This window comes from Chelonoidis abingdonii, chromosome 8, assembly GCF_003597395.2.
Source record: "Chelonoidis abingdonii isolate Lonesome George chromosome 8, CheloAbing_2.0, whole genome shotgun sequence".
NCBI classification, from domain to species: Eukaryota; Metazoa; Chordata; order Testudines; family Testudinidae; genus Chelonoidis; species Chelonoidis abingdonii.
Window position 1 is genome coordinate 9,221,550 of NC_133776.1, and position 24,356 is coordinate 9,245,905.

General features: G+C 41.7%; 1 protein-coding gene across 1 annotated transcript; it reads left to right on the forward strand.

Moving 5' to 3' along the window:
- The first annotated feature begins 9,835 nt into the window (after nucleotides 1-9,835).
- Nucleotides 9,836-24,157, forward strand: HRG (histidine rich glycoprotein). Its single transcript, XM_075068948.1, has 7 exons — nucleotides 9,836-10,033; nucleotides 14,220-14,327; nucleotides 15,405-15,492; nucleotides 15,947-16,113; nucleotides 18,135-18,248; nucleotides 19,093-19,179; nucleotides 23,078-24,157. Exons 1-7 carry the CDS (start codon nucleotides 9,836-9,838, stop codon nucleotides 24,155-24,157), a joined length of 1,842 nt encoding a protein of 613 aa, XP_074925049.1.
- The last annotated feature ends 199 nt before the right edge of the window (nucleotides 24,158-24,356 follow it).

Consider the following 24,356-nt stretch of genomic DNA (forward strand, 5'->3'; position numbering starts at 1 on the left):
CAAACTGTGACTGAATAAAGTTCATGTTTCCCATTGGCGGGTAAAAACTTTCAATAAATAAAATGTTCTTTACAGTTATGGTCTCTGGTGTTGTATTGGCTTACAGTGATCTTAGGGACTGGTTATGATAAGGAATTTTATTAGGCATTTTCCAGCAAGAGAATTTTGGGTCAAACACTGGCTTTTCCCTACAGGACAGAGCGTTAGTGAAGGGCAGTTGTAGAGCAATGACCAAGGCATGGTAGCCTGAAGAAGGCAGAATGCTGGACAGACACAGTCCGAATATCTCAGGGAAGAGCATATTAAGTAGCAACATCTATTGCCACCTTGAAAAGGTGCAGGTTGAGTTCCCCTAACATCTGTTAGTGGATGCTAGCAGGAGTCCAAGTTGGACAGCACCCTGGCTAGTCTCAACATTACTGCTCACAGACCTTTGAGCATGTGAAACCTGGACATGCTAGCTATTCAGCGTTCCAGAAACACTAGTGGCAGAACACTGGCTGAGTATGGCAATAGTCTGTAAATAGAGAAGAAGATCCTGTTATGGTGTATCATCTGGTACTAAAAACTAGGGTTCTTTTGATGATTTCCAGCTTAACTCCTCCACAATAACACAGGGAGTCCAAGTTGAGAGTTTCAAACCAATCTAAGAGATTTAGACACACATTTTCTATTATACTCGATGGAAGAGATGTGCCTAAATCCTTTAGACTGCTTTGAAACTCATAACCCTGATTCTCCATTGCCTGGCATCTTGTGCCACCACTTACACTTGGGCAAAAGAGTGTAAAACGTTGTATTTCCCCAGACGTCTTGACACAAGGTTCAAGTTGGTGGAGGATCAGGCCCTAAGTATTCAAAAACTTCGTGCTTTACTAACTTTGTCATGCAGAAAAAATGGTTTGTTAATCTATTTCACCAAAGGCAGACACAGCCAATGGACAAATATAAATGAAAGAGAAGACAGGAGAAAGAAAAGGAAAAATAAAAGACAGAGAACTCTTGTTGTGGCCAGGTAGAAGGGAGATGGTTTTGACTGCTAATAGATAAGAGGAAAGCCACAATTTCTTTCTCTAGTTATAAGCAGACCTTTGCATATTTCCCAGAAAAAGCAGAAATAGCAATATTTTACCTTTTCCCCAATTTTGCAGACTGCTGAGTCACCAGGACTCCTCAAACCTAAGTTGTTTTGCTATTTCCCTTTTCCCTGAATCATCAGGCATTGGCAGCATTTTTTTCTGATTGGTTTTTCAAGTTTATCAACATGATTTACCCAATTTACCAGTTGATCAGTTTGTTCTATTAAAGTTTCTAAAGGTCACTCTTCTGAGTAGGGACTGCAAGATTAGGCTCTAAGTTTGGACTCTGGTGATGTGAGGATTCAGTGCATGTCCTCAAACAGAATTCCATTAGCTCCTGGGGAGAGCTTGCCAGCTTTGCTGAACCAAAGGACAATGGCAGTGGAACAGCAGCCTGTGATGGGGACAGTAGTTTGCAAAAGGGTTTTTTCTCTCTCCTCCCTATTCTTCCTTGTATCATTTCGCTTTTGCTATTTTTAAGATGTAGCCTATTTCAGGAAACATTTCATCATCTGAATGCCTAGGGCCTGATTCAGATCTGAACAGAAACAAAGACTCTCAATTGAGTCCAATCACCTCTGTCTTTAAACACTAGAGAGGAGGATTAAATGCTGTCAAAGCCTCTCGGGGCAGCAGTAACACCAACAGCTAAGAACACCATTCCCCACCCCATCTTATTTTCACTGGGATTTAGCCTGGTAGCAAATGAGGTTCAGGTTAGGATGACTCTCTCAGTCAGAGCATGCTAAATACAGTTCTGCTGCCCTTTACTCATACAATACAGATAACATCTCGTTACCCCTGTATTCAGTAATAAAGTGAATCATAACCCCAAAACAGACAAAACTGATCCTTTTGGCAAAGCAGCTTTGTCTCCTGAACACCTAGTAGAATAGGCATGTCCGTACAAATACGGAGTGATCCTGAGAGCTTTTCTTCCAGTTCACCACGAGATGTCCAGGGAAAGCTCATTCAGATCCTGCTTAGATCTGTAAAAACATCAGGGGGGTAAACCCAGGGATGTGAAGAGCTATTTAAGCTAAAGGACAATGTTGGCACAAGAAAAAAAAGACTGTAAATCAGCCATGAATAAATTAAGGCTGGAAATTAGAAGAAGGTTTCCAACCTTCAGAGGAGTGAGATTCCGGAACAGTTGTCCAATAGGACTGCTGGAACAAACAACCTAACTAGTTTTAAGATGCAGCTTGATATGTTTATGAACAGAATAATATGATGGAGTTGCTTGCAATAGAGGACTAGACTTGGTAACCCAGGAAGTCCCTTCTAGTCCTATGCCTTATGTTCTTATGTGGTAAGGTGTTTTGACTGTCTATGATATTTTGGATAAACAGATAGGACACACACACATTCCTCTCAATACATCTGCCACAACCCTTCGTATCTTGAAAGGTACAGAAGAATCTATTTCTGCAGCAACTCAAATAGGATGGAGTTACTGACTGGACTGAACTCTACCTTGCATATGCATCTCTGAAGGTTACACGGGGTTTTGCAGAAATATAGAAGGGTGACAGGAAGCGCTATTCATTCATGTTCTTAGATAGCCTGCAGCTTTGGTGGCCAGTGTAGCATCTTAGAGTCATGGCCTCACTCCTTCCTTGCCCCTTTTGGTGTGGCCTGTGCCCCAGGTGGTACTTGTAGAGAGCAGTTCCTGCACTCAGGAGAGAGCACCAGAGACAGCAGTTGTATCTGGTGCCTTGATGTGGGGCAGAGTGGAGGAGGCCCCACTTGGGAAAAGTCCAACCACAATCTGGTCTGAAATGTTTATTCTTGGGGACGGGGGTGGCATGCAAATGTTACATGGACACTGTGTCTCACTCAGGAACGGAGAGCCAACAGCTGATGAACTCCAGTGCATTGGGCACTGTCAATTAACATTTTCAAGGTTTTGTCCCTAAATACACAGTCTGCAGGAACACAAGATGAAGTTGGCAGTGACAATCTTAGCCTGCTGGACATCTATAGGAAGAAGCTATACTGGAAAAGCCAATTATTTCTTTAGCTTTTTCAGTTACCCCCACCTCAGTATTGCCAACCATAAGTGTTCAGGAATCATGAATCAGACCCCTAACACCCTGAGACTGGCTTCAAAATCATGAGACCTTTAAAAAATAATAAATGCAGAATTCTTGTTATTTGCCTTCTCAGTTCTGAGCCTTCGGGTTACATTCACTTCATATTTTCAAGCTTGTCTCTGCAATCATGAGGGCTAGAAAAGTAACTATTTTTCAAGTGAAAGCTGAGATTCTCATGCATTCTCTTGATTCTAGCACCTGGGGCTTTAAGACGAACACCAAACATTGCAAGAATTGTGATAAAAATCACAAGAGTTGGCAGTACTTCATTCTATAGGTCCATTACAATATGGATGGACCTAACTAAAAGGGGTCCTGTTGTCTGTACCGGCAAGATCTGTTTTGGACTGTGTTCCTGTCATCTAAATAAACCTTCTGTTTTACTGGCTGGCTGAGAGTCATGGTGAATTGCAGGAAGCCAGGGGTACTGGGCCTAGCCTCCCCCCACACTCCGTGACACACCCTCATGCCCCAGTTAACTCTCCTGAACCTGAAAAGGCCTGAGTGAACAGGTGAGCCTTGCAGCATGTCCTAAAGGTCACTTGGATTCTGGTGGATCAATGAAGGTAACAATTACAGTCAAGTATGTTTCCCCACTGAGAACAGGGGCTATCCTCCATGACACAAACACACATTGAAACCAGGGAGCTGTTTTCTTGAATTTCTCAGATGACCACAAGCATTACACTACTACATGGGGGAAAGGCATTCTCAGAAGAAGTCAAAACCCATACCATTAAGCCAGAGACTCACATTAGCTTTAGCAACGCAAATCCACTGGTCTCAAGGTAAATAGATTCTAGAGGATAGTTTTCTAAAATCACATGGGGAAGTAATTTTGCTTGTGCATTGACTAGATGAAGTGTGTGAGTGCATTGGGGCATGTGCTTTATTTTTAAATGCTGTGACGGATGTGCAGTAGGTTATGAAGATAATGGTACATTTACACATGCATGTTTGCATGGAGGTTTTTGCAAGCCCTCAGAAATCTGCTGCACACTGATGTTTGTGGGGAGGGATAGCTCAGTGGTTTGAGCATTAGCCTACTAAACCCGGGGTTGTGAGTTCACTCCTTAAGGGGGCCATTTAGGGATCTGGGGCAAAAATCTGTCTGGGGATTAGTCCTGCTTTGAGCAGGCGGTTAGACTAGAACCTCCTGAGGTCCCTTACAACCCTGATATTCTATGATTCTACATACTTCTCCTCTCAGAATAGGAGTCCACATTGTAGTTACCCATTTGCTCTGATTTCAGGCATATGCCTACATGTTATATACATGGAAATTATTCAAGTTCTGATCATCCCCTATGTGGGAAAATCTCATGTCAGAGGCAGAAAACTCTACAAGGTTCCCCTATTGATTATTCCTTCGAGACAGTAGGGTTTGCTCCCACAAATATGAAGCATCCCTCACAAGTTACATCAGGGCTGTCTGGATGAGGTCTGGTGCCTTGAAGCTGTCTCCAGTGCTTTTGTCTCCTTCTTGTCTCAGTAGCAATGTGACTCCGATAGTCTGAGCACCATGGACCCTCCTGTCACCACTTGCCACATAATCCCCCTTGAAGGGATCCAAAGCACCAAGTTGGAGCAAGCCAAAGTTAATGATTCCATGAGCATTAACTGTGGGGTAGAATTCCTGTGGGTTTGAGAGGAATAACACACAGAGAGCTACCACCCATGTACAAATGCCTGCCTGCAGAATGGTCAGGTGGAATGCACAGGAAGCTAGGAATAATGCCACTGAGGCAGCTGTCTCTTTTTCATGCCTCCTAAGAGAAGATCCATCAAACTTTCATCCAGATTATTAACTGGGATAATATTTTTTCTCCCTATAGTGGTTGGCGCTTTCTGCTCATTTGGATTATTGCACTGTGTTCCTCTGCCAAGTAAATCATTCTAAAGATTTGAAGTGTCGCTGTCACACATAATATTAGTACTTGTAAAGTATAGGAAAGCACTTTTTAGATTACAATTTTTTTTATTGTTTTGCACAGTGTGGCCAATGTTTTAAAAAGTGAACTCTGTTTCTGGGTGCCTGGTTTTCCACAGATTCATTAAAGCCAGAGAGGACCAATAAGATAATCTAGTCTGGTAACAACAGGCCAGAGAAATTTCATCAATCAATTCCTGCATCAAGACCATAACTTCTGGTTAAGCAAGAGCATATATTTTACAAAGACTTCCAATCTCGATTTAAAGTCTTCATGAGATAGAGAAGCAACCACATCCCTTGGCAAGATATACCAATGCCTAATTACCAGGACTGTCAATTAATCACAGTTAACTCACGCAATTAACTGAAAAAAATTAATCACAATTTAAAAAATTAATTGCAATTAATTGCACTGTTAAACAATAGAATACCAACTGAAATTTAAATATTTTTGGTTGTTTTTCTACATTTCCAAATATATCAGTTTCAACACAGAATATGAAGTGTAAGTGCTCACTTTATATTATTTTGATTACAAATATTTGCACTGTGAAAATGATAAACAAAAAAGAAATAGTACTTTTCAATTCATCTCATATAAGTACAGTAGTGTGATCTCTTTATCATGAAAGTGCAACTTACAAATGTAGATTTTTTTTTGGTTACATAACTGCATTCCAAGAAAAAAAACCAATGTAAAACTTTAGTGCCTACAAGTCCACTCAATCCTATTTCTTGTTCAGCCAATGCCTAGGAGAAACAAGTTTATTTACATTTATGGGAGATAAAGCTGCTCAATTCTTAATTACAATGTCACCTGAAAGTGAGAACAGGCATTTGCATGGCACTATTCTAGCCAGTGTCACAAGATAGTTATGTTCCAGATGCACTAAAGATTCACATAGCCTCTTCATGCTTTGACCATCATTCCAGAGGACATGCTGATGACACCCATTAAAAAAAAATGCACTAATTAAATTTGTGACTGAACTCTTTGTGGGAGAATTGTATGTCTCCTGCTCTATTTTACCCATATTCTGCCATATATTTCATGTTATAGAAGTCTCGGATGATGACCCAGCACATGTTGTCTGTTTTAAGAACACTTTCACTGCAGATTTGACAAAACACAAAGAAGGTACCAGTGTGAAATTTCTAAAGATAGCTACAGCACTCAACCCAAGGTTTAAGAATCTGAAGTGCCTTCCAAAATCTGAGAGGGACTGGGTGTGGAGCATGCTTTCAGAAGTCTTAAAAGAGCAACACTCTGATGCGGAAACTACAGAACTAAACCGCCAAAAAGAAAATCAACCTTCTGCTGGTGGCATCTGACTCAGATGATGAAAATGAACATGCATCGATCTGCACTGCTTTGGATCGTTATCGAGCAGAGCCTGTTATCAGCATGGACGCATGTCCCCTGGAATGGTGGTTGAAGCATGACGAGACATCTTTAGCGCATCTAGCACATAAATATCTTGTGATACCAGCTACAACAGTGCCATGTGAATGTCTATTCTCACTTTCAGGTGACATTGTAAACAAGAAGCAGACAGCATTATCTTCTGCAAATGTAAACAAACGTGCTTGTCTGAGCGATTGGCTGAAAAAGAAGTACTTGTAGAAGAACTTGTAGGATCTAAAGTTTTACATTGTTTTATTTTTGATTGCAGGGTTTTTTTGCATATAATTCTACATTTGTCAGTTTAACTTTCATGATAAAGAGACTGCACTACAATACTTGTATTAGGTGAACTGAAAAATACTATTTCTTTTGTTTTTTACTGTGCAAATATTTGTAATAAAAAATATAAAGTAAGCACTGTACATTTTGTATTCTGTGTCGTAATTGAAATCGATATCTTTGAAAATGTAGAAAACATCCAAAAATATTTAAATAAATGGTATTCTATTATTGTTTAACAGTGCACATTCACCTTCTGTTGCTTCAGTGATGACTTGATGAAGAAAACCGCCATCTATCACATCCAGGGATAAGTGGGTCCTGCCATTATTATTAGCATTTATTCTCCAAGCTATAGCTGGGAAGCTAGTCTCCATTCTTACACAATTATCAAAAGTATTTCTCTCTCTAATAATATTAAAGAGATCACTATCCATATCTGAGTCTGACCCTGGGGGTCTATGGCAGACCCCTAATACTATCCCAACTGAACCTCTTTTTACAATCCTTCCTCAAAGTGATTTTGACCGAGACAGATTCTGTTTTGTCCATACTATCACTTCACATTTCTTTGCAGTTTACTATTTCCATGATATACAGTGGTACCCCATCACCTTAACCTTTATTTCTATCTCTCCTAAACAACTTGGATTTGTGAAGGCTCAGCACCTCTGAAAATCAGGCCCAAGATCTCTCAAGTTGGGTACCCAAAATCAGAGGTTACTTTTGAAAATTTTGGTCTATGCTGTAAAATTCAATCATATGAAATAATGTTGCTATTAAATCCCAAAAATTGCATTCTTAATCACATATTAATGTCATATTAACATGATGAATAGCTAGTGGTTTATTACTGTTTTTTAAAGGATTTTTCATTATTAATGTCTGAAAAATGCTTCTGTTTAAAATAAGCCCAAGAGTGTTTTTTACAGTCATGGGCAAGGCTTAGGTCCTGTGTTTTTGATTTTTCATATATCCTTATAGACAAATCCAGAATTATCTTTGTCAGATCTAGCCAGCTACCTATCTGTTTTAAGGTTTCATATAGTGTCCATCACCACAGTATTTTATAGACAAATTTGCTATAGCAATTCCAATAATTAATAGCTACCTTTTTACTTCTAAATTTGTCCAGGCATAAGATGCCATCCATCTAATTTTCTACGGAAATTTGCAAATGGATGGCTAAAATAATGTCCATCCAATTTTGCACAAATATTATTAAAGGTATGCAAAACTGCAAGTTGTCTCAAGCACTTTGCTACCACCTATGATGTTATGAACTATCAGCTAAAAAGTGGGGTGAGATCACAAGCTCTTTTCACACGTCATCTATATATCTATATGCAGTCCTGATGTTATAATCACTTATAACCACAAATCTGGGCTGGAAGTGAAGTGGGTACCTAGAGGGAAAAGGCCATTACCCTAATCTATCTGGCCCAGTTCCTCTCTTGCCATAAGGTCATCTGCTAACCAGGATCAAGGCTCCTAAGAGACAGTCAACAGCAGTCCTCATGACAACTCCTCAATATTAACAGCACTGTATTATACAAGCCCTGCCATAAGAACCAGCAAACATAGTCTCTTTGGTCGCTGTTCTTTTGCTTTTGCTCTGTTTGCAGCCCACACACTGACAATTCTACCCTGTGCAACACCCGTGATTTCAACAATACAGTTTAGCCTAGGATTTCTCAAGCCCTTGGGTTGGGACCCAAAATTGGGTGGATAGAATACTTCAAAGCCAAGCCCGGCCAGCCCCACAGCCAGGGCCGGTGCAACCATTTAGGTGGACTAGGCGGTTGCCTAGGGCGCCGAGATTTGGGGGCGCCAAAAAAAAACAGAAAAGTCCCCCAATTTTTTTTTAAATGGTTGAGCAGCCCTGCTGCTAGGACAGAGAGGGAGTCTGAGCTGCCGGCAGGAGCCCCCTGGGTCAGGGCGCCGCCGTGGCAGCCGGCAGTCCAGTGGTGCCTGCGGGCGGTCCGCTGGTCCGAGGCTCGGATGGAGCTGCTGCAGGCGTGTCTGCAGATGGTCGGCTGCTCGCGCGGCTCCAGTGGACCGCCGCAGGCACCACTGCAGCAGCTCCACCGGAGCCGCGGGACCAGCGCGCGGGGTGGCAAAATTGCTGTCCACCTAGGGTGCTCAAAACCCTAGCGCCGGTCCTGCCCACAGCACAGGAACTGCAAGACCGCTCACAGTGGGGTGAGTGCCGGGCGGCACCCAGCTGGGTGCAGGATCTGACCGAAATCACCCCAGGGCCAACCCCAGATTATTTACGGGTCATAGAATCATAGGACTGGAATGGACCTTGAGAGGTCATTTAGTCCAGTCCTTGCACTCATGAAAGGATTAAGTATTATTAGACCATCTCTGGCAGGTGTTTGTCTAACCTGCTCTTAAAAATCTCCAATCATGGAGAGTCCACTCTCTCCCTAGGCAATTTATTCCAGTGGTTAACCACCCAAACAGTTAGAAGTTTTTCCTAATCTCCAATCTAAACCTCTCTTGCTGCAATTTAAGCCCATTTTTCTTGTTCTACCCTCAGAGATCAAGAACAAATTTTCTCCCTCCTCCTTGTAACAACCTTTTATGAACTTGAAAACTGTTATCATATCCCTTCTCAATTTTCTCTTTTCCAAACTAAACAAACCCAATTTTTTCAATGTTCTCTCATAGGTCATGTTTTCTAGAACTTTAATCATTTTTGTTGCTTTTCTCTGGACTTTCTCCAATTTGTCCACATCTCTCTGAAATGTGGCGTGACATTTACAGATAGGTCCTGAGCCCCAAAAGTTTGAGAACCACTGGCTTAGCCTGCTTTCCTCAATATTTGTTCAAGCATCATTTAATCATTTACTTCCTATTTGCAGATATTAATCCAGGGTCAAGGTATTAGCCTTAGTTACATAATAGCTATAAATTGATATAACCACATTATTTTAGCAGACATATTCAGGCTTTCATGGGCATTTCTGATATAAACCCAAATTACAGGCTTTAGCAAAGCAAAGAGAGGAGAAAGTGATCTCCTATTTTAAACAAAATGAAGCTGCTGTCTACAGCACTCTGTCTCACATTGTTGCTCTGTTCTGATGCGCAAAGCCAAACACCTGTAACTTCTGCAGACTGTGACACGGTTGAAACTGATGCAGGGGTGGCCCTGGATTTGATCAATAAAGACCGCAGAGATGGCTACATTTTTACTCTGTTCCGTGTTGCTGATGCCCATGAACAACAGACAGTAAGTATCAATTTAAAGGTTGATCTACAAACTACTCTAGTTTAAAAATGATGGGCCAGATCGTGGTATAAATTGGCATAGCTCCACTATGTTTAAGGTAGGGTTGCCAACCCTCCAAGATTGGGCTGGAGTCTCCCAGAATCGGCATCGATCTCCTGGTGACCACTGAAAGCAATCCAGGAGATTTTAATAGGATATTTTAAGAAATTGACATCAAATCACATTGCGGGGGGAAAATCTCCCAGAATAGCTTCAGTCAAAGTTGGCAACCCTAGTTTAATGGCACTATGCTGATGTAAATCAATAGACCTGCACTGATTTACACCAGCTGAGGATCTGGCTCTGGTTCATTTGAAAAATGGCCTGGTTTGCTATGTATGAACCTCATCCTGCAATTTGCTGACTGCCCTCAATTCTTACGTTAGGATCTGCGCTACACCCTTAAAAGCTTTGTCTGGTGTCCGAATTTAAACTGCAACTAGGTGATAGGTTTCTGGCATTATATAAATATTTAACTTTTGAGCTTCTTGCATCTGAGGATCTCTAAAGCATTTTACACACATTAAATTAACTGACTCAAAGCACCCCTCTGAGGTAGATATTATATTATGATCTTCTTTGGCTGGTGGGGGAAGTGAAGCACAGAGAGGTGAAGCAATACCCAGCAAGTCACTGACAAAGCTGGGTAGAGAATCCAGATCAGTCAACTCCCATTCCTATGCCTTAACTACAAGACCATCCTTTCTGAGTGATTGGCTAAAGGTCATACAGCAAATCAGGGTATGTCTACACTACGGGATTATTCCGATTTTATATAAATCGGTTTTGTAAAACAGATTGTATAAAGTCGAGTGCACGCGGCCACACTAAGCACATTAATTAGGTGGTGTGCATCAATGTACTGAGGCTAGCATCGATTTCTGGAGCGTTGCACTGTGGGTAGCTATCCTGTAGCTATCCCACAGTTCCCGCAGTCTCCTCCCCCCATTGGAATTCTGGGTTGAGATCCCAATGCATGATGGTGCAAAAACAGTTTCACGGGTGATTCTGGGTAAATGTCGTCACTCAATCCTTCCTCCATGAAAGCAACGGCAGACAATCATTTCGAGCCCTTTTTCCCCTGGATTGCCCTGGCAGACGCCATAGCATGGCAACCATGGAGCCTGTTTTGCCTTTTGTCACTGTACTGTATGTGTACTGGATGCTGCGACAGAGGCGGTAACTGCAGTGCTAGAACAGCAGCATTCATTTGCCTTTGCAAGGTAGCAGAGATGGTTACCATCTCTATTGCCCGTCTGCCATTGTAAATTGGCGATGAGATGATTGGTTATCAGTCATTTTGCACCGTTTGCAATTGGAAATTGGCAATGACGTTATCAATTATTTTTGTATTGTCTGCTGCTGTCATGGTGCTGCTGGCTAGCCTCGCTGAGGTCGGCCGGGGGCACATGGACAAATGGGAATGACTCCCCGGGTCATCTCCTTCTTTATGTTTTTGTCTAAAATAGAGTCAGTCCTGCTAGAATATGGCTACTAAGAGAGCCAGAGGCACACAGCCGCTCTGGGTCAGAGCCCAGAGATCCCGCAGAAAATGATAGAGCTGCATGCATTACTAGGAGGGGTGCCCACTGAAACAACTCACCCGTTGCTTCCCTCCTCCTCCAACCCTCTGGGCTACCATTCCAATGTCCCCTGATTTGTGTATGAAGTAATAAAGAATGCAGGAATAAGGAAACACTGACTTTTAGTGAGATAAAATGAGGGGGAGGCAGCCTCCAGCAGCTTATATAGTCCAGGCAGGAATATTAAAGGGGTGGGGGGAGAGGAAGCAGCCTCTCCATGCTATGATAGTCCAGCAGTACAGAAATCTTTTCATTAGACACGAAAAGGGTGGGGCTGGATGGAGCTCAGGCTCCAGCTTGCTATGAATGAGGACGGTTACCAAGCATTTTGTACGTCTGCCATGGAATGACAGGAGTCATTCCCATTTTTACCCAGGCACCCCAGCTGACCCACCAGGCCAAGCCAGGGCACTCACGGGATGCATGATGGTTTTCACCATTTGTGTACCGTCTCCACATCAGGAAAGGAAGGGGAGGGGAATGCTGCTGTTAAGTACTGGGCAGCACTGCGCTCAATAGCCATGCCAGTCACATGTCTATGTATGACATTGTGACATTGAAAATGGCAAGAAACCATTTTTTTCCTTTTCTTCACTGGCGGGAGGGTAAATTGACGGATATACCCTGAACCCCCCAGACAATATTTTTGACCCTTCAGGAGCATTGGGAAGCTCAGCCAAGAATAGCAAATGCTTTCGGAGACTGGCAGGGATGTGATGCTGGAGTCCTCAGTCCCCTCCTCTCTCCATGAGTGGTCCATTTGATTGCTTTGGCTTTCAGTTACGCTTGTCACACAGCACTGTGCTGGGGACTCTGATTATCACAGCCTGGAATTTTTTCAAAATCTTTTGTCATTTCATCTTTGTAACCGGAGTCTGATCGAACAGATTTGTCTCCCACATACAGCAATCAAGATCCAGTAATCTCCCGACGTCCATGCTGGGATCTCTTTTTGGCATTTGGGACTGGATGGCCACTTGGGATCAGAGATCCATGCTGGGCAAACAGAAATGAAAATTCAAAAGTTCGCCAGGGCTTTCCTGTTCTACTGGCCACTGCATCTGAGTTCAGATTGCTTCCCAGAAGTGGTCACAATGGTGCACAACTATGGCCAATACCGTCGATTTGCGGCCACACTAACCCTAATCCGACATGGCAATACCGATTTCAGCGCTACTCCTCTCGTCGGGGAGGAGTACAGAAACCAGTTTAAAGAGCCCTTTATATCGATATAAAGGACCTCATTGTGTGGATGGGTACAGGGTTAAATCAGTTTAACGCTGCTAAATTCAGTTTAAACCCGTAGTGTAGACCAGGCCTCAGTGACAGAACAAGGAAGAGACCTTAGGAGTACTGATTCCTAATTCCTTTGCTTTTTAGTCACTAGATATAATGGAACAAACCCATCCTGGGCAAATTAATGGACATTGGCCAGGGATGAATTTGGCCTACTTGCTTTTATCAAGTTTCTCTGATTTTTTTATTCCATTATTTCAGTTTTGGAGAGTTCCTTCTGGTTCAGACTGCCGAACATTATATTATAAAAAGGACTGATTTGTCCAATGCAATTCCATAAACACAATGCGGAAGAGTAAGATATTTCTGATCCTGATTGTCTTCCCTGCTTCCGTCCCTTTGGCTTTATCTTCCCACCTGCATTTTCCCAACAGATTAAATTGACATCTTCTAATTTGGGGGTTTATAGGCTAAATATTAAAACCAAATCAAACCTTAGAAGGAGAGTGATCTTGTGATTAATGTACAGGACTGACCATCAAGAAATCTGTGTTCTGTTCCTGATTAGCACAGACTCTAATCTTGTGCAAGTTATTTGACCTCAGTTTCCCCATCTGTAAAAAAGGGATAATAATACTTGCCCTCTACACAGGTGTTCTCTGAAGCTAAACTGGTGTTTGCAAAGTACATTAACACCTTTGGATGGAAGGTGTTATAGAGGTATTAGTTTAACTTCTGCTGCACTAGTGGAAATCACAATAATAGAGAGTTATTCTGTTATACTACCGCAATTCTTCATTAAATATTCACTTCAGATTGTTTCAGTGGACCAGTAATAACTGATAACACGTCATGCTATCACACAAGGAACGTGGTTTCAATCTCAATTCCAGACTCCTCCAGGCCAGCACAGATTAGATGCATTGCAGAGTCCAGGTTCTTGATTTTGGAGGAGTAAGTGTACTTCTGTAGCAGCCCTTTTCGGATAATCTGGGTAGGAAATATTGCTCAGATGGGACGTCTGGTTACTGACTTCAGCAGGAACTGATGTATCTGTAGCATGGGCCAGATACAGTAAAGAATGGCGATATTTATGTTCGAGGGTCAATGTGTTGTTGGCTAAAAACCAAAAGGAATAAAATGCAACAACTCCCATTCTCACTCACCTATACCCTAGATCCTTGCCAGCCCAGGCAAGCCCATAACAAGGTGTCTGGGAAGACCAACTGAGGGATAAAGGGTAATCCAAATCTAAAAAAAAAGTAGATTGCCTCCTTCACAACAAACTTGTCACATACAAATGTATTTTCTCTGCTCTTTTTTTCCAGGAGAATTCATCAGTCTTTTATTTGACTCTGGATGTGCTGGAAACCCAGTGCTCTGTATTATCCAGGAGACATTGGGAGGCCTGTAAACTCTCACAGCACAATGAAATGGCAAGTAAGAGTATCTCTCCATAGCTGTATGTCAATCACGTCTCAACACAATCACCTCCTCCATGTGAACCTCTGGGCAATGGTATCATAGTCTATTGTAAATCTTTGTGGAAACCAAGCATTAATGTCTGTCTATAGTAGAATAATACCGATTATATCTTTGGATTGTCAAACCCAAGTTAATTGGCTGAGAAAAGGTCATATGGCCCTAGCAGCTAAATACAGCTTCAGTTAACCAGTCTGGCAAAATGGGGCTATACTCTTATATTCCACTACTGGTAACTTGTTCAGCTCAGGAACACTGATAATCCAAAGATGTCATACCAGGTACCTAGGGCAGCACTGGAAGAGCATTTTTCCACATATACCTGGTATGTTAGGCAGAAGTGGGAGGTTACATTTTGTCACCCTTCCTTTTCAACGTCTTTGTGATCTCGTCGTGCTTTGGCTTGATCTGTGGTGCCGTCAGTATGCAGATGACATGCAGCAATACATCTTCTTTACATCAGACCCGTATGTTGTGATCTGGAATGGAAGCCAACTGGCTGCAATTTAATCAAGACAAGATAGAGGTGAAGCTGGTAGGTGGGGGAAAGCATCAAGATCATATGGTAGGGATGGCATCTGTCACCCTTTTTCATGTCAGGGAAGATAGATATATCCACTCTTTGTTAATGAGCTTTGCAACCTCTGTGTGCTTCTGGAATTCCAACTATTCCAAGTGCCTAGAAACATTCTACACTCAAGAAAAGTTAGAGATGGGCTGAGAAAGCTGGATTTTGTGTCAGTTTTGGTTTTGCAAAAACTTTTCAGTTGAGCAAACCAAAACTAAACCACTTTTAGAAACGAGTGCCATTTTATCTGAACTACCAAATTCCAGATGCAATCAGATTAAAGGGCCTGGTGATTCTTAAATGTATTTACAGTATATATAAAGGAGAAACAAATTCTTCATTCAGTTGCATCCGAATAACTCCAATGAAATTAACGAAAGAGCCACATGCTCTCTTAAATTCTATCATATGCCTTATTCTGGAATATTACACAGAGTCAATAATTATTCTTTTTTCCTCTCAGGTATTTGGACAATGTAAAACTATCCTGTATATAAACAGACAGTTGAAGAAAGAAATACTGCATGGCTATAACTGCACAGTGAGTCCAGGTACAATAACCAGTTCAATGAATCAACATATTTGGAATAAACCATTCCCAATACAGATGCACAAACAGCTGTGCTACTAATGTAGGGTAAATATGACAGATTAGTTAATCTGTTCACAATTCACATTTGAATAAAGTAAAAAAGTAAAATTAATGTTAAGAAAACATGCTCATGGAGACCAGCTGAAAAGGTAGATAGACCCATGGAGGGGACTTATTTACGGTGATGAGATGCTAAAATGGAACAGAAAAAATGCATAAGTAAATTTAAATTGATTTTCCCCCCTAAACCGCAGAAATAAATTCCTATGTGGGAAGAAGGTGGGTGGATCACCTGAGAGAAAATCCTCGTCTGCTCAATTTCCCATTGTGAGCTGATGTTAAAAACATACACAGTGCCATCCATGACGCAGTGTTGACATAACACTGTGTTGATAACCATGCTATTGTCACAGATCATTCACAGTTATACAAGTGTGAACACTGCCCTGGAAGAGCAACAACCTTAGCAGACATTGAGCAGCACAGAGGGAACGCTGAGAGAGCCCTGGAGAGGTACAATGAAGATAGTAACCACACACACTATTTCAAGGTGGATAAAGTACAAAGAGCTACAATGCAGGTATGTGACATCATATCTTCAAACTAATTAACATAAGGCAAAATCCTCTGAGGTGCTCAATACTCTGGCCCTCAAAGAGAGTTGAGGGCACTCAGCACCTCATAGGATCAAGCCTATTGTTTTTAAACATTCAATGCAACTAATCTCTTATGTTTTTAAGCCCCAGTTCTGCAAACAATTTACATGTGTTCTTAATTTAAAGCGGGTGAGTTGTGCCACTGAAAACAAGGGGAGTACTCATCTGCCTAAAGTTATGCAGATGTGTAAGAGTCTGCAAGATCAGGCCCTCAGTTTGTGCGTGTACTTTTATTTTTGTCAACAATCTGTTTTATAGTAATATTTTAATTAAAAATCTTTTTTAAAATATACAACAATTAAGATATAAAACTTGTTGGAGAATAATGAACATGTACATTATTATCTTGGAGTGAACAGCTGGCAATAAGTGATCAGCACTGTAGTACCTGGATTGTTTGCCATGCTGTGAAATAAACCTGGGAACCTATCTTCCTGTCATTGAAGTCAAGGACAAAACTCTCTTCAGTGACATCAGAATCTGGTCTTTAGTTCTGCACATAGCTTTGCAGTAATTGTAAGTTTTCCATCTTTTTCTCCTTGTGTTTATATTTCACCTATAATAAAACCAAAATGTCAACAAAATACATTTATTCCCTTGCCCCCCTTAGTGTTTGCAATACAGGGAAGGCCCTTAGAGTAAAAGGCACAGATTCTAAGGGGTGCAGCCCAGACAAAGGAGGAACTAAAGTGGCTTTACGTCTCCTCTGCATCTCCCCATTTCTGGGCTGCTCCACAGCTCCAAATAACATAAGCAGCCTTGATAGCCTAAAGTGACAGCTTCCCATCCCCAGCTGCCTCTGGACCACAATGCTGCTTGGAATCTCCATAGTACTGTGTGCTGTGGGCCCACCCCGACACACCTCTCCTCCTACCCTTAGCTTTATGGGGGTCCCTGCCTTGGCCAGATTGGGGCTTTTAGAGTACCTGTATGCTGCTCCAGCCCTTTTATCCAGTATAGACTTTGACTTGGTCTACCTACGTCTGAACATTGTGTAGAATCCAGTTTAGTTAAATCACTGAAAACACTTTGTGTGGACACACTTATTTGGGATAATCACTTAGACTATGTGTTTTATATCAATTTATTTTATTTTATTTTATTTTGCCAATTTAAGTTAAATTGATATAGGGCTCTTAGTTTGAAATCAGAGCATCTACCAAAAAAAAATGTTAATTTCATTACTATAACCCAAATCACACTCACCTTACTCATGGGTTTGCACCAATTTCTTAACCAATTTATTTAAACCAGTGTAACTTCTATGTGTAGGCAAGCCCTTAGCTGAGGTAATTTCCAATATAGAGGTGAAATAACATATTTTTTTTCAGATGAAATTGAACATGGGAAAAATCTGTCCTGGAGCTAATAGTATCAGAAGGGTTGGGTTTTTTTTAAATTTCTGCAGGAGCAAGGGCTAGATTCTGCCCCCTTACTCATACTGAGCAGTACCTTACTCTGTACACAGTGCCATTGATTTCAGTGTGAATTAAACACTGAAGTGGCAGAATCTGGTCCTAAGTTAACATCAGATCCTATTCTTCCATCACTGGATACAAGAAACTCCCATTCAGTCGGCCTCTGGATTATTAAGAAAGTAGACATTGTGCTTAGGGTGAAGAATCCAGTGGCTCTACTTTCTGAAAAAAGCCCTGGTCAAGAAAGGGACAGGAGACATGGTGGATAGCACGTGGCAGACACAGAAGCAGACATTCATGCAAAAAAATTTATTAGCAAGGGAATTATGCTACAGTATCAAATCCTGCACTCCTTACTCATCATGGGTGCATGTGCACAAACGTAAAACAGCATAGCTAGTCAAAGAGTTCTGTGAGTGACATTTGGGCTACAGTAATGAAATTAATGTTATTTTTTTAAAATGATAAAGTGTATTTCAAATGCATTAGGTTATTCACTTGGTGCTCATACTGCCTGTTTGTTTCAGCTCGCACCTCATGCAGGATACTTTGTCGAATTTACTGTAAAAGAGACCTGCTGCTCCAAATCCACACCACATGCAAATGTATCTGAATGTGAATTTCTGCATGACAAACATGCTGTAAGTAGAGCAATGGAGAAGGAATTTTTGCAACGTGTTGGGACAAGGGTAAATTTTCACAATATGTCCCAGTGTTTCTTACATGCCCCTTGCGGCCTGACTGGGTCATGAGTCCATGTGCAAAGAAAAGGCTCAAAGGGATCCACACTCCTCCATACACAAGCAAGTGCACAGGGAGTGGGCAGAGAGGTGTGTGTAGGGGGAACCTTGTCTCCCTCTCCAATGCCCTAGCCAAGAGAGTGTAGCTATCATGAGTGGGCCATTAATCTGCCCTCTGTAAACATCTGCAGTAAATTATTTCCCCTCAGGAGAAAGGGGGCAGTGAGGGGCAGTCAATTCCTTCCCAGGGCTAGATGTGGCCCATTACTCAGGGTTTTGAGCAAAGAGTCAATCTAGTCCAATCTAGTGAGACAAGGGATAAGTAAACGGAAAGGGAGAGGGATAAAATCATACATTCAAAGGATTTTTTTTCCTTTGAAAAATAGATCAATTACCCCCACTGGGAACCAAAGTAAGCAGGCTAATTGCTCATGGAGATAAACCTAGAAGTAGGTCTTGAGGAGGTTTTGAAGGAAATGGAGTAATGGCCTTATAGACTGATGCAGAAAGGATGTCCATGATTACAGGGAACAATCTGGCCTCAATAATTCTTTGCATTTTAGAAATGATTTAATAGGTAAATATAATCGGCCAATATTTTCAAAATGGGTGCTTAAAGTTAGGTTCCTAAGATCAGAGGCAGATATCTAAATAAGTGGCCTGATTTTCAACTTGCCGAGAATCCAATAGTTTTCACTGGCTCCAACATCATAAGAACCCAAACGTATGTTGTTTTTCTGCACAGCGCGTGGGATTCTGCATGGGGAAATTTGCGAGAGACACAAAAAATCCTGATGTACTTGAGATATCCTGTGAAATCTACGGTCCCTGGGTATGTAGTCAATTATCTTAACGTTACAGAAATATCCCTGGCAAACCTTAGAACGCATGCTCCTGAGGCTTCATGGAAAGAAGCACATTGAATAGGCTCAGACTGATGCTGCAGCCGATGAGTGATTTTGGGAGAAGAGTACTAGGGTGGCTGTATACCACTTCTGTGTTCTCCTCTATGTCACCTGTGTACCAGGCCACTCCCCTGGAATAAATTAAGCAGACTGAGGGCTGCTCTAAACTGTGCTTGGTACTAACAGCTCCATGGGATTTACATGGCAGCCAAGGATTACCAGGGTACGAGGAAGCCCTTGCTATGCTCTCTTTCTCTCAGTCATCCCCCTTTCACTGGCTCTATGCCACCTAAAAGATCCATCTAAACTGGGATGAGCCACCTATAGCCAGCTATACCCTCACATCTCTTCTGACATCCACAATATACAACTTGTTATAACGAACAGAAAACCAAAATCACATACCATAACCCGACATGAAAGGGCTGTGCAGTGCAACCCTGATCTTCGATATAATGCAAGGCTCAGTAGTACATTGTAAGTAGGTGACAGGAGTACAAGTCTATATTCTAAATATTAAAAGTAAGCATTAAATCATAATTCAGCCTTAGGACAAGAATATTCATGCAAGGCAGGCTGCGCTGAGCTATCAAGGAAGAATATTTTCTTCCTATAGTCGACCCCACAAAATGAACACCACCTGTCACTTCTGTTTCCTTCACCTTCATAATGAGACACTTCCCACAAACACCCATGTGAATGCCAGAAAGTTACTCCCAATAAATGGGCAGATAACCTATAGCAGGGGTAGGCAACCTATGGCGCATGTGCCGAAGGTGGCATGCGAGCTGATTTTCAGTGGCACTCACACTGCCCGGGTCCGGGCCACATTTAATTTTAAATGAAGCTTCTTAAACATTTTTAAAACCTTATTTACTTTACATATAACAATAGTTTAGTTATATATTATAGACTTAGAGAAAAAGAGACCTTCTAAAAACGTTAAAATGTATTACTGGCATGTGAAACCTTAAATTAGAGTAAATAAATGAAGACTCAGCACATGCCTTCTGTCAAGGTTTCTTTCCCCACCCTGAACTTTAAGGAACAGACGTGGGGACCTGCATGGACACTTCTAAGCCTAACTACTAGCTTCGATCTGGTATACACTGCCACCACCCAGAATTTCAGTGTCTGGGGCACTCTCTGTTCCCCCAAAACTTCGTCCCCTCCCTGGGTTGCCTTGGGGGACTTCACCAATTCCCTGGTTGGGGCGAAAGGAGGAGGAGGTAAATTTCTCCTTGTTTAAGATCCAAGGGGCTTCCTTTCCCCCCACCAATCCCTGGTGAGTCCAGATCCAATTCCTTTGGATCTTTAAAACAAGGAAAAGTCAATCAGGTTCTTAAAAGAAAGCTTTTAATTAAAGAAAGAAAAGGTAAAATTTATCTCTGTAAAAATCAGGATGGAAAAGCTTTACAGGGTAATCAGATTTCTATATAGACCAGAGCCACCCCCGCCTCCAGCCTTAGGTTCAAAGTTATAGAAGCCCCTTGGATCTTAAACAAGGAGAAATTTACCTCCTCCTCCTTTCGCCCCAGCTGTCTGAAGTGCACGTGTTTCTACCCTGCCAGTAGGCCTCAAGTCAAGTCTTGTAAAAAGAACAATTTATATTTGAGTCTTATTCAGTCCTTGGCTTTTCCATTGACTGCCAACAAGAGTGCCAATCAGTGTCTGTTATGGCAGTGGGTTTTGTGATAGACACCTGTCTACAAGGAATGGACGGTACTCAGACCTTAGGAACTCGTTTGACATAAGGTTCTGAACAGCTGTAGGTGCTACTAGTTGTAGCAGTGACCATATGATCCAAGGTTCTTTATCTAGGCTTTTTTACTCACTATTATAATTCCCTAAGAGTTTACGGTCATTTGAGTCACTGGTCCAAAGTCAGCCATATATAAACCAACTCCATTGATATTACATCTGAATTTGTCATCAAAGTGTATAATGGTTAGCCCCTCAAGTTATACTTTCCATTACTTTTTGGAAGACTGAATGAGACTGATATTTTCCCTTCTGCTTTGTTGTACCCATCAAAAGTTAACTGTTTGCACGGTTTGCCTAGTGGCTGTATTGAATTCATGTACCTTGCCAGCAGACCACTCAGCTGATGTCTTGAATTGATTCTGAAATGATTTTTTACTTAGGGGCCACTGACCCTAAATGTCATCATCCTTAGGTTCACTCTCAAACTCATCAAATTTTACCTCTACTACAACATCTGTGAAATCTTGCATAGTGAAACTTAGAATCATAGAATTGTAGGACTGGAAGGGACCTCGAGAGGTCATCTAGTCCAGCCCCCTGAGTTCATGGCAGAACTAAGTATTATCTGGATCTTCCCTGAGGGAGTATTTGTCTAACCTGCTCTTAAAAATCTCCCGTGATGGAGATTCTACAACCTCCCTAGGCAATTTATTCCAGTGCTTAACCACCCTGACAGTTAGGAAGTTTTTCCTTACGTTCAACCTAAACAGTCCTTGCTACAATTTAAGCCCATTGCTTCTTGTCCTATCCTCAGAGGTTAAGGACACCAATTTTTCTCCTTTCTTGTAACCTTTTACATACTTAAAAACCATGTTCCCTCTCAGTCTTCTCTTCTCCAGACTAGACAAAACCAATTTTTTCAATCTTCCCTCACAGGTCATGTTTTCTAGACCTTTAATCATTTCTGTTGCTCTTCTCTGGACTTTCTCCAATTTGTCCACATCTTTCCCAGAAATGTGGCACCCAGAACTGGACACAATACTCCAGTTGAGACCTAATCATCATGGAGTAGAGCAGAAGAATTACTTCTTGTGTCTTGCTTACAACACTCCTGCTAATACATCCCAGGATGATGTTTACTTTTTTTGCAACAGTGTTACAGTGTTGACTCATATTTAGCTTGCTGCCCACTATGACTCCCAGATCCTTCCTGCAGTACTCCTTTCTAGGCAGTCATTTCCCATTTTGTATATGTGCAACTGATTGTTCCTTCCTAAGTGGAGTATTTTGCATTTGTCACTGTGTTCACTGGAGTTACCTCAAACACGAATTTGTCACATGCTGTTTAATAAATATGTAAAAGGGAAAAGACTTCCAGTCCAAATAAGCATAAGAGATACAGCAGCCTGTAGAAGGCCTAATAAGGTAAAGAAATAGAAATAATGGGCCTGATTCTCATTAACATTAAGGCACCTTTACTCTGCTAATTACATTTACATCCACTGTAAGACACCATTAACCTGCCAGAGTGGTGTAAGGGGTCCTATTGTAAATGAGACTCAGGCCCAGCATGTTGAGCGATTTGGTAGCCTATTACTGCGATATACCACAAAGAAAAGTTTCAGGAACAGAGCAGAGCAAACTACTTGCAATGAAGAAATGAAAGAATACATTTTGCCTTTTTTCTTTTTCTTCTCATTATTGCTATTTATTTTCTGATTGCACTCAGAGGTGTCAATCAGGATGTGGGTTCCCTAGTGATAGATGTTTCATAAATACATATGGAGGCATGGCCCTTCGGCCATTCACAAGTACAATTTTGCTAATTTTGTTTTTGTAATTATTTTGCAAAAAGCTGTTTATGAAAATTTTGGCTAATTGATTGTTTCATTTCATTGCTTTGTTGTTTGTTATTTCTAGTTGCCTCTGTGTAATACAGATTGGTCACTTCATACGGTATTTCCACTTCTGCAACTTTATTATAGTCCTATGTTTGAAACTTATAGGTGTTACTGAAAGCCTTGTAAATAACTCCTTTTATTGCTTTCTCTCTCTTTGTGTGTGTGTGTATGTGACATGAACATCGTTGATGACTATTTACACTGGTTTGGTTATGGAAAGTGTGACAGACCTCCGTTCCACCATCACCCCTGCTCCAGAGAACATCACCACCACCTCTTCTCTGGGAAAGGACATCCCCCTGTAGGTCTATCACACAGACATCATCATCATCATCATCCCGGCTTTGGCCCTGGACATCCTAAGAGATATTACCATAGATGCCCACCAGCTCCTGGAAATAGGGTCCTCCACCCTGAAGGATCTGAACATCATCACAATTTCTCTGAAGAAGAACATCAGCATGGGCCTCCTCATCTTCCTTCATTGGGTCCTCGTTATCCTCCCCCACCCCTTGGCACACCACATCACAGACATCACCATCCCGGCTTTGGCCCTGGACATCCTAAGAGATATTACCATAGATGCCCACCACCTCCTGAAAATAGGGTCCTCCACCCTGAAGGATCTGAACATCATCACAATTTCTCTGAAGAAGAACATCAGCATGGGCCTCCTCATCTTCCTTCATCGGGTCCTCGTTATCCTCCCCCACCCCCTGGCACACCACATCACAGACATCACCATCCCGGCTTTGGCCCTGGACATCCTAAGAGATATTACCATAGATGCCCACCACCTCCTGAAAATAGGGTCCTCCACCCTGAAAGATCTGAGCATCATCACAATTTCTCTGGAGAGGAATATCAGCATGGGCCTCCTCATCTTCCTCCTCCACCTGGTCCTCATTATCCTCCCCCTCCTTATGGTTGCAAACCCCACCACAGACATATCCATCTACACCATCAGGAGTCTAGCAATTTTTCCCAGGAAAGAGGAGATGACAGCAGCTCCTCAGAAGAGCACATTTCATCCAAAACACTTCATCCTTTCCATAAAAGACAGGTTGGATCCATCCATCACATTCCAGTTTTAAATCAGCATGATGTCCTCCCAGCTCCTGCTGCAAACTTCTCTGACCCTCCGCCAGCTGCCCGGGATCCATTTTGCAAATATTTAAGTGAGAAACCAGCAATTCAGCCTTTTCCACAAGCCCCTTCAGAATCTAGATCATGCCCAGGAAAACCCAAATATGACCTGCCAGACCTTTTGCCTTTATTTCCCCATAGATCTACACAGTGAATGTTTTTCTTTTAATTGAAATGCTCATCATTCCAAGCCCTCAATCAGTGTAATCTGGTCTCGCTCCATTTATTTCAGTGGTATTATACTGATTTATACATAGCCCCAAAGATGTAACATGGAGAAAGAAAATATTAAACTACAATTTTTCATAGTGAAAATTAGAATACATGCTTCTATATACATGTGTGGTATACTG

Coding starts and splice junctions, on each gene's coding strand:
- HRG (XM_075068948.1), top strand. CDS start 9,836: ATGAAGCTGCTGTCTACAGCACTCTGTCTCACATTGTTGCTCTGTTCT. Junction 10,034..14,219: donor ATGCCCATGAACAACAGACA/GTAAGTATCAAT, acceptor CTTTTTTTCCAG/GAGAATTCATCAGTCTTTTA. Junction 19,180..23,077: donor GTGAAATCTACGGTCCCTGG/GTATGTAGTCAA, acceptor GGTTATGGAAAG/TGTGACAGACCTCCGTTCCA.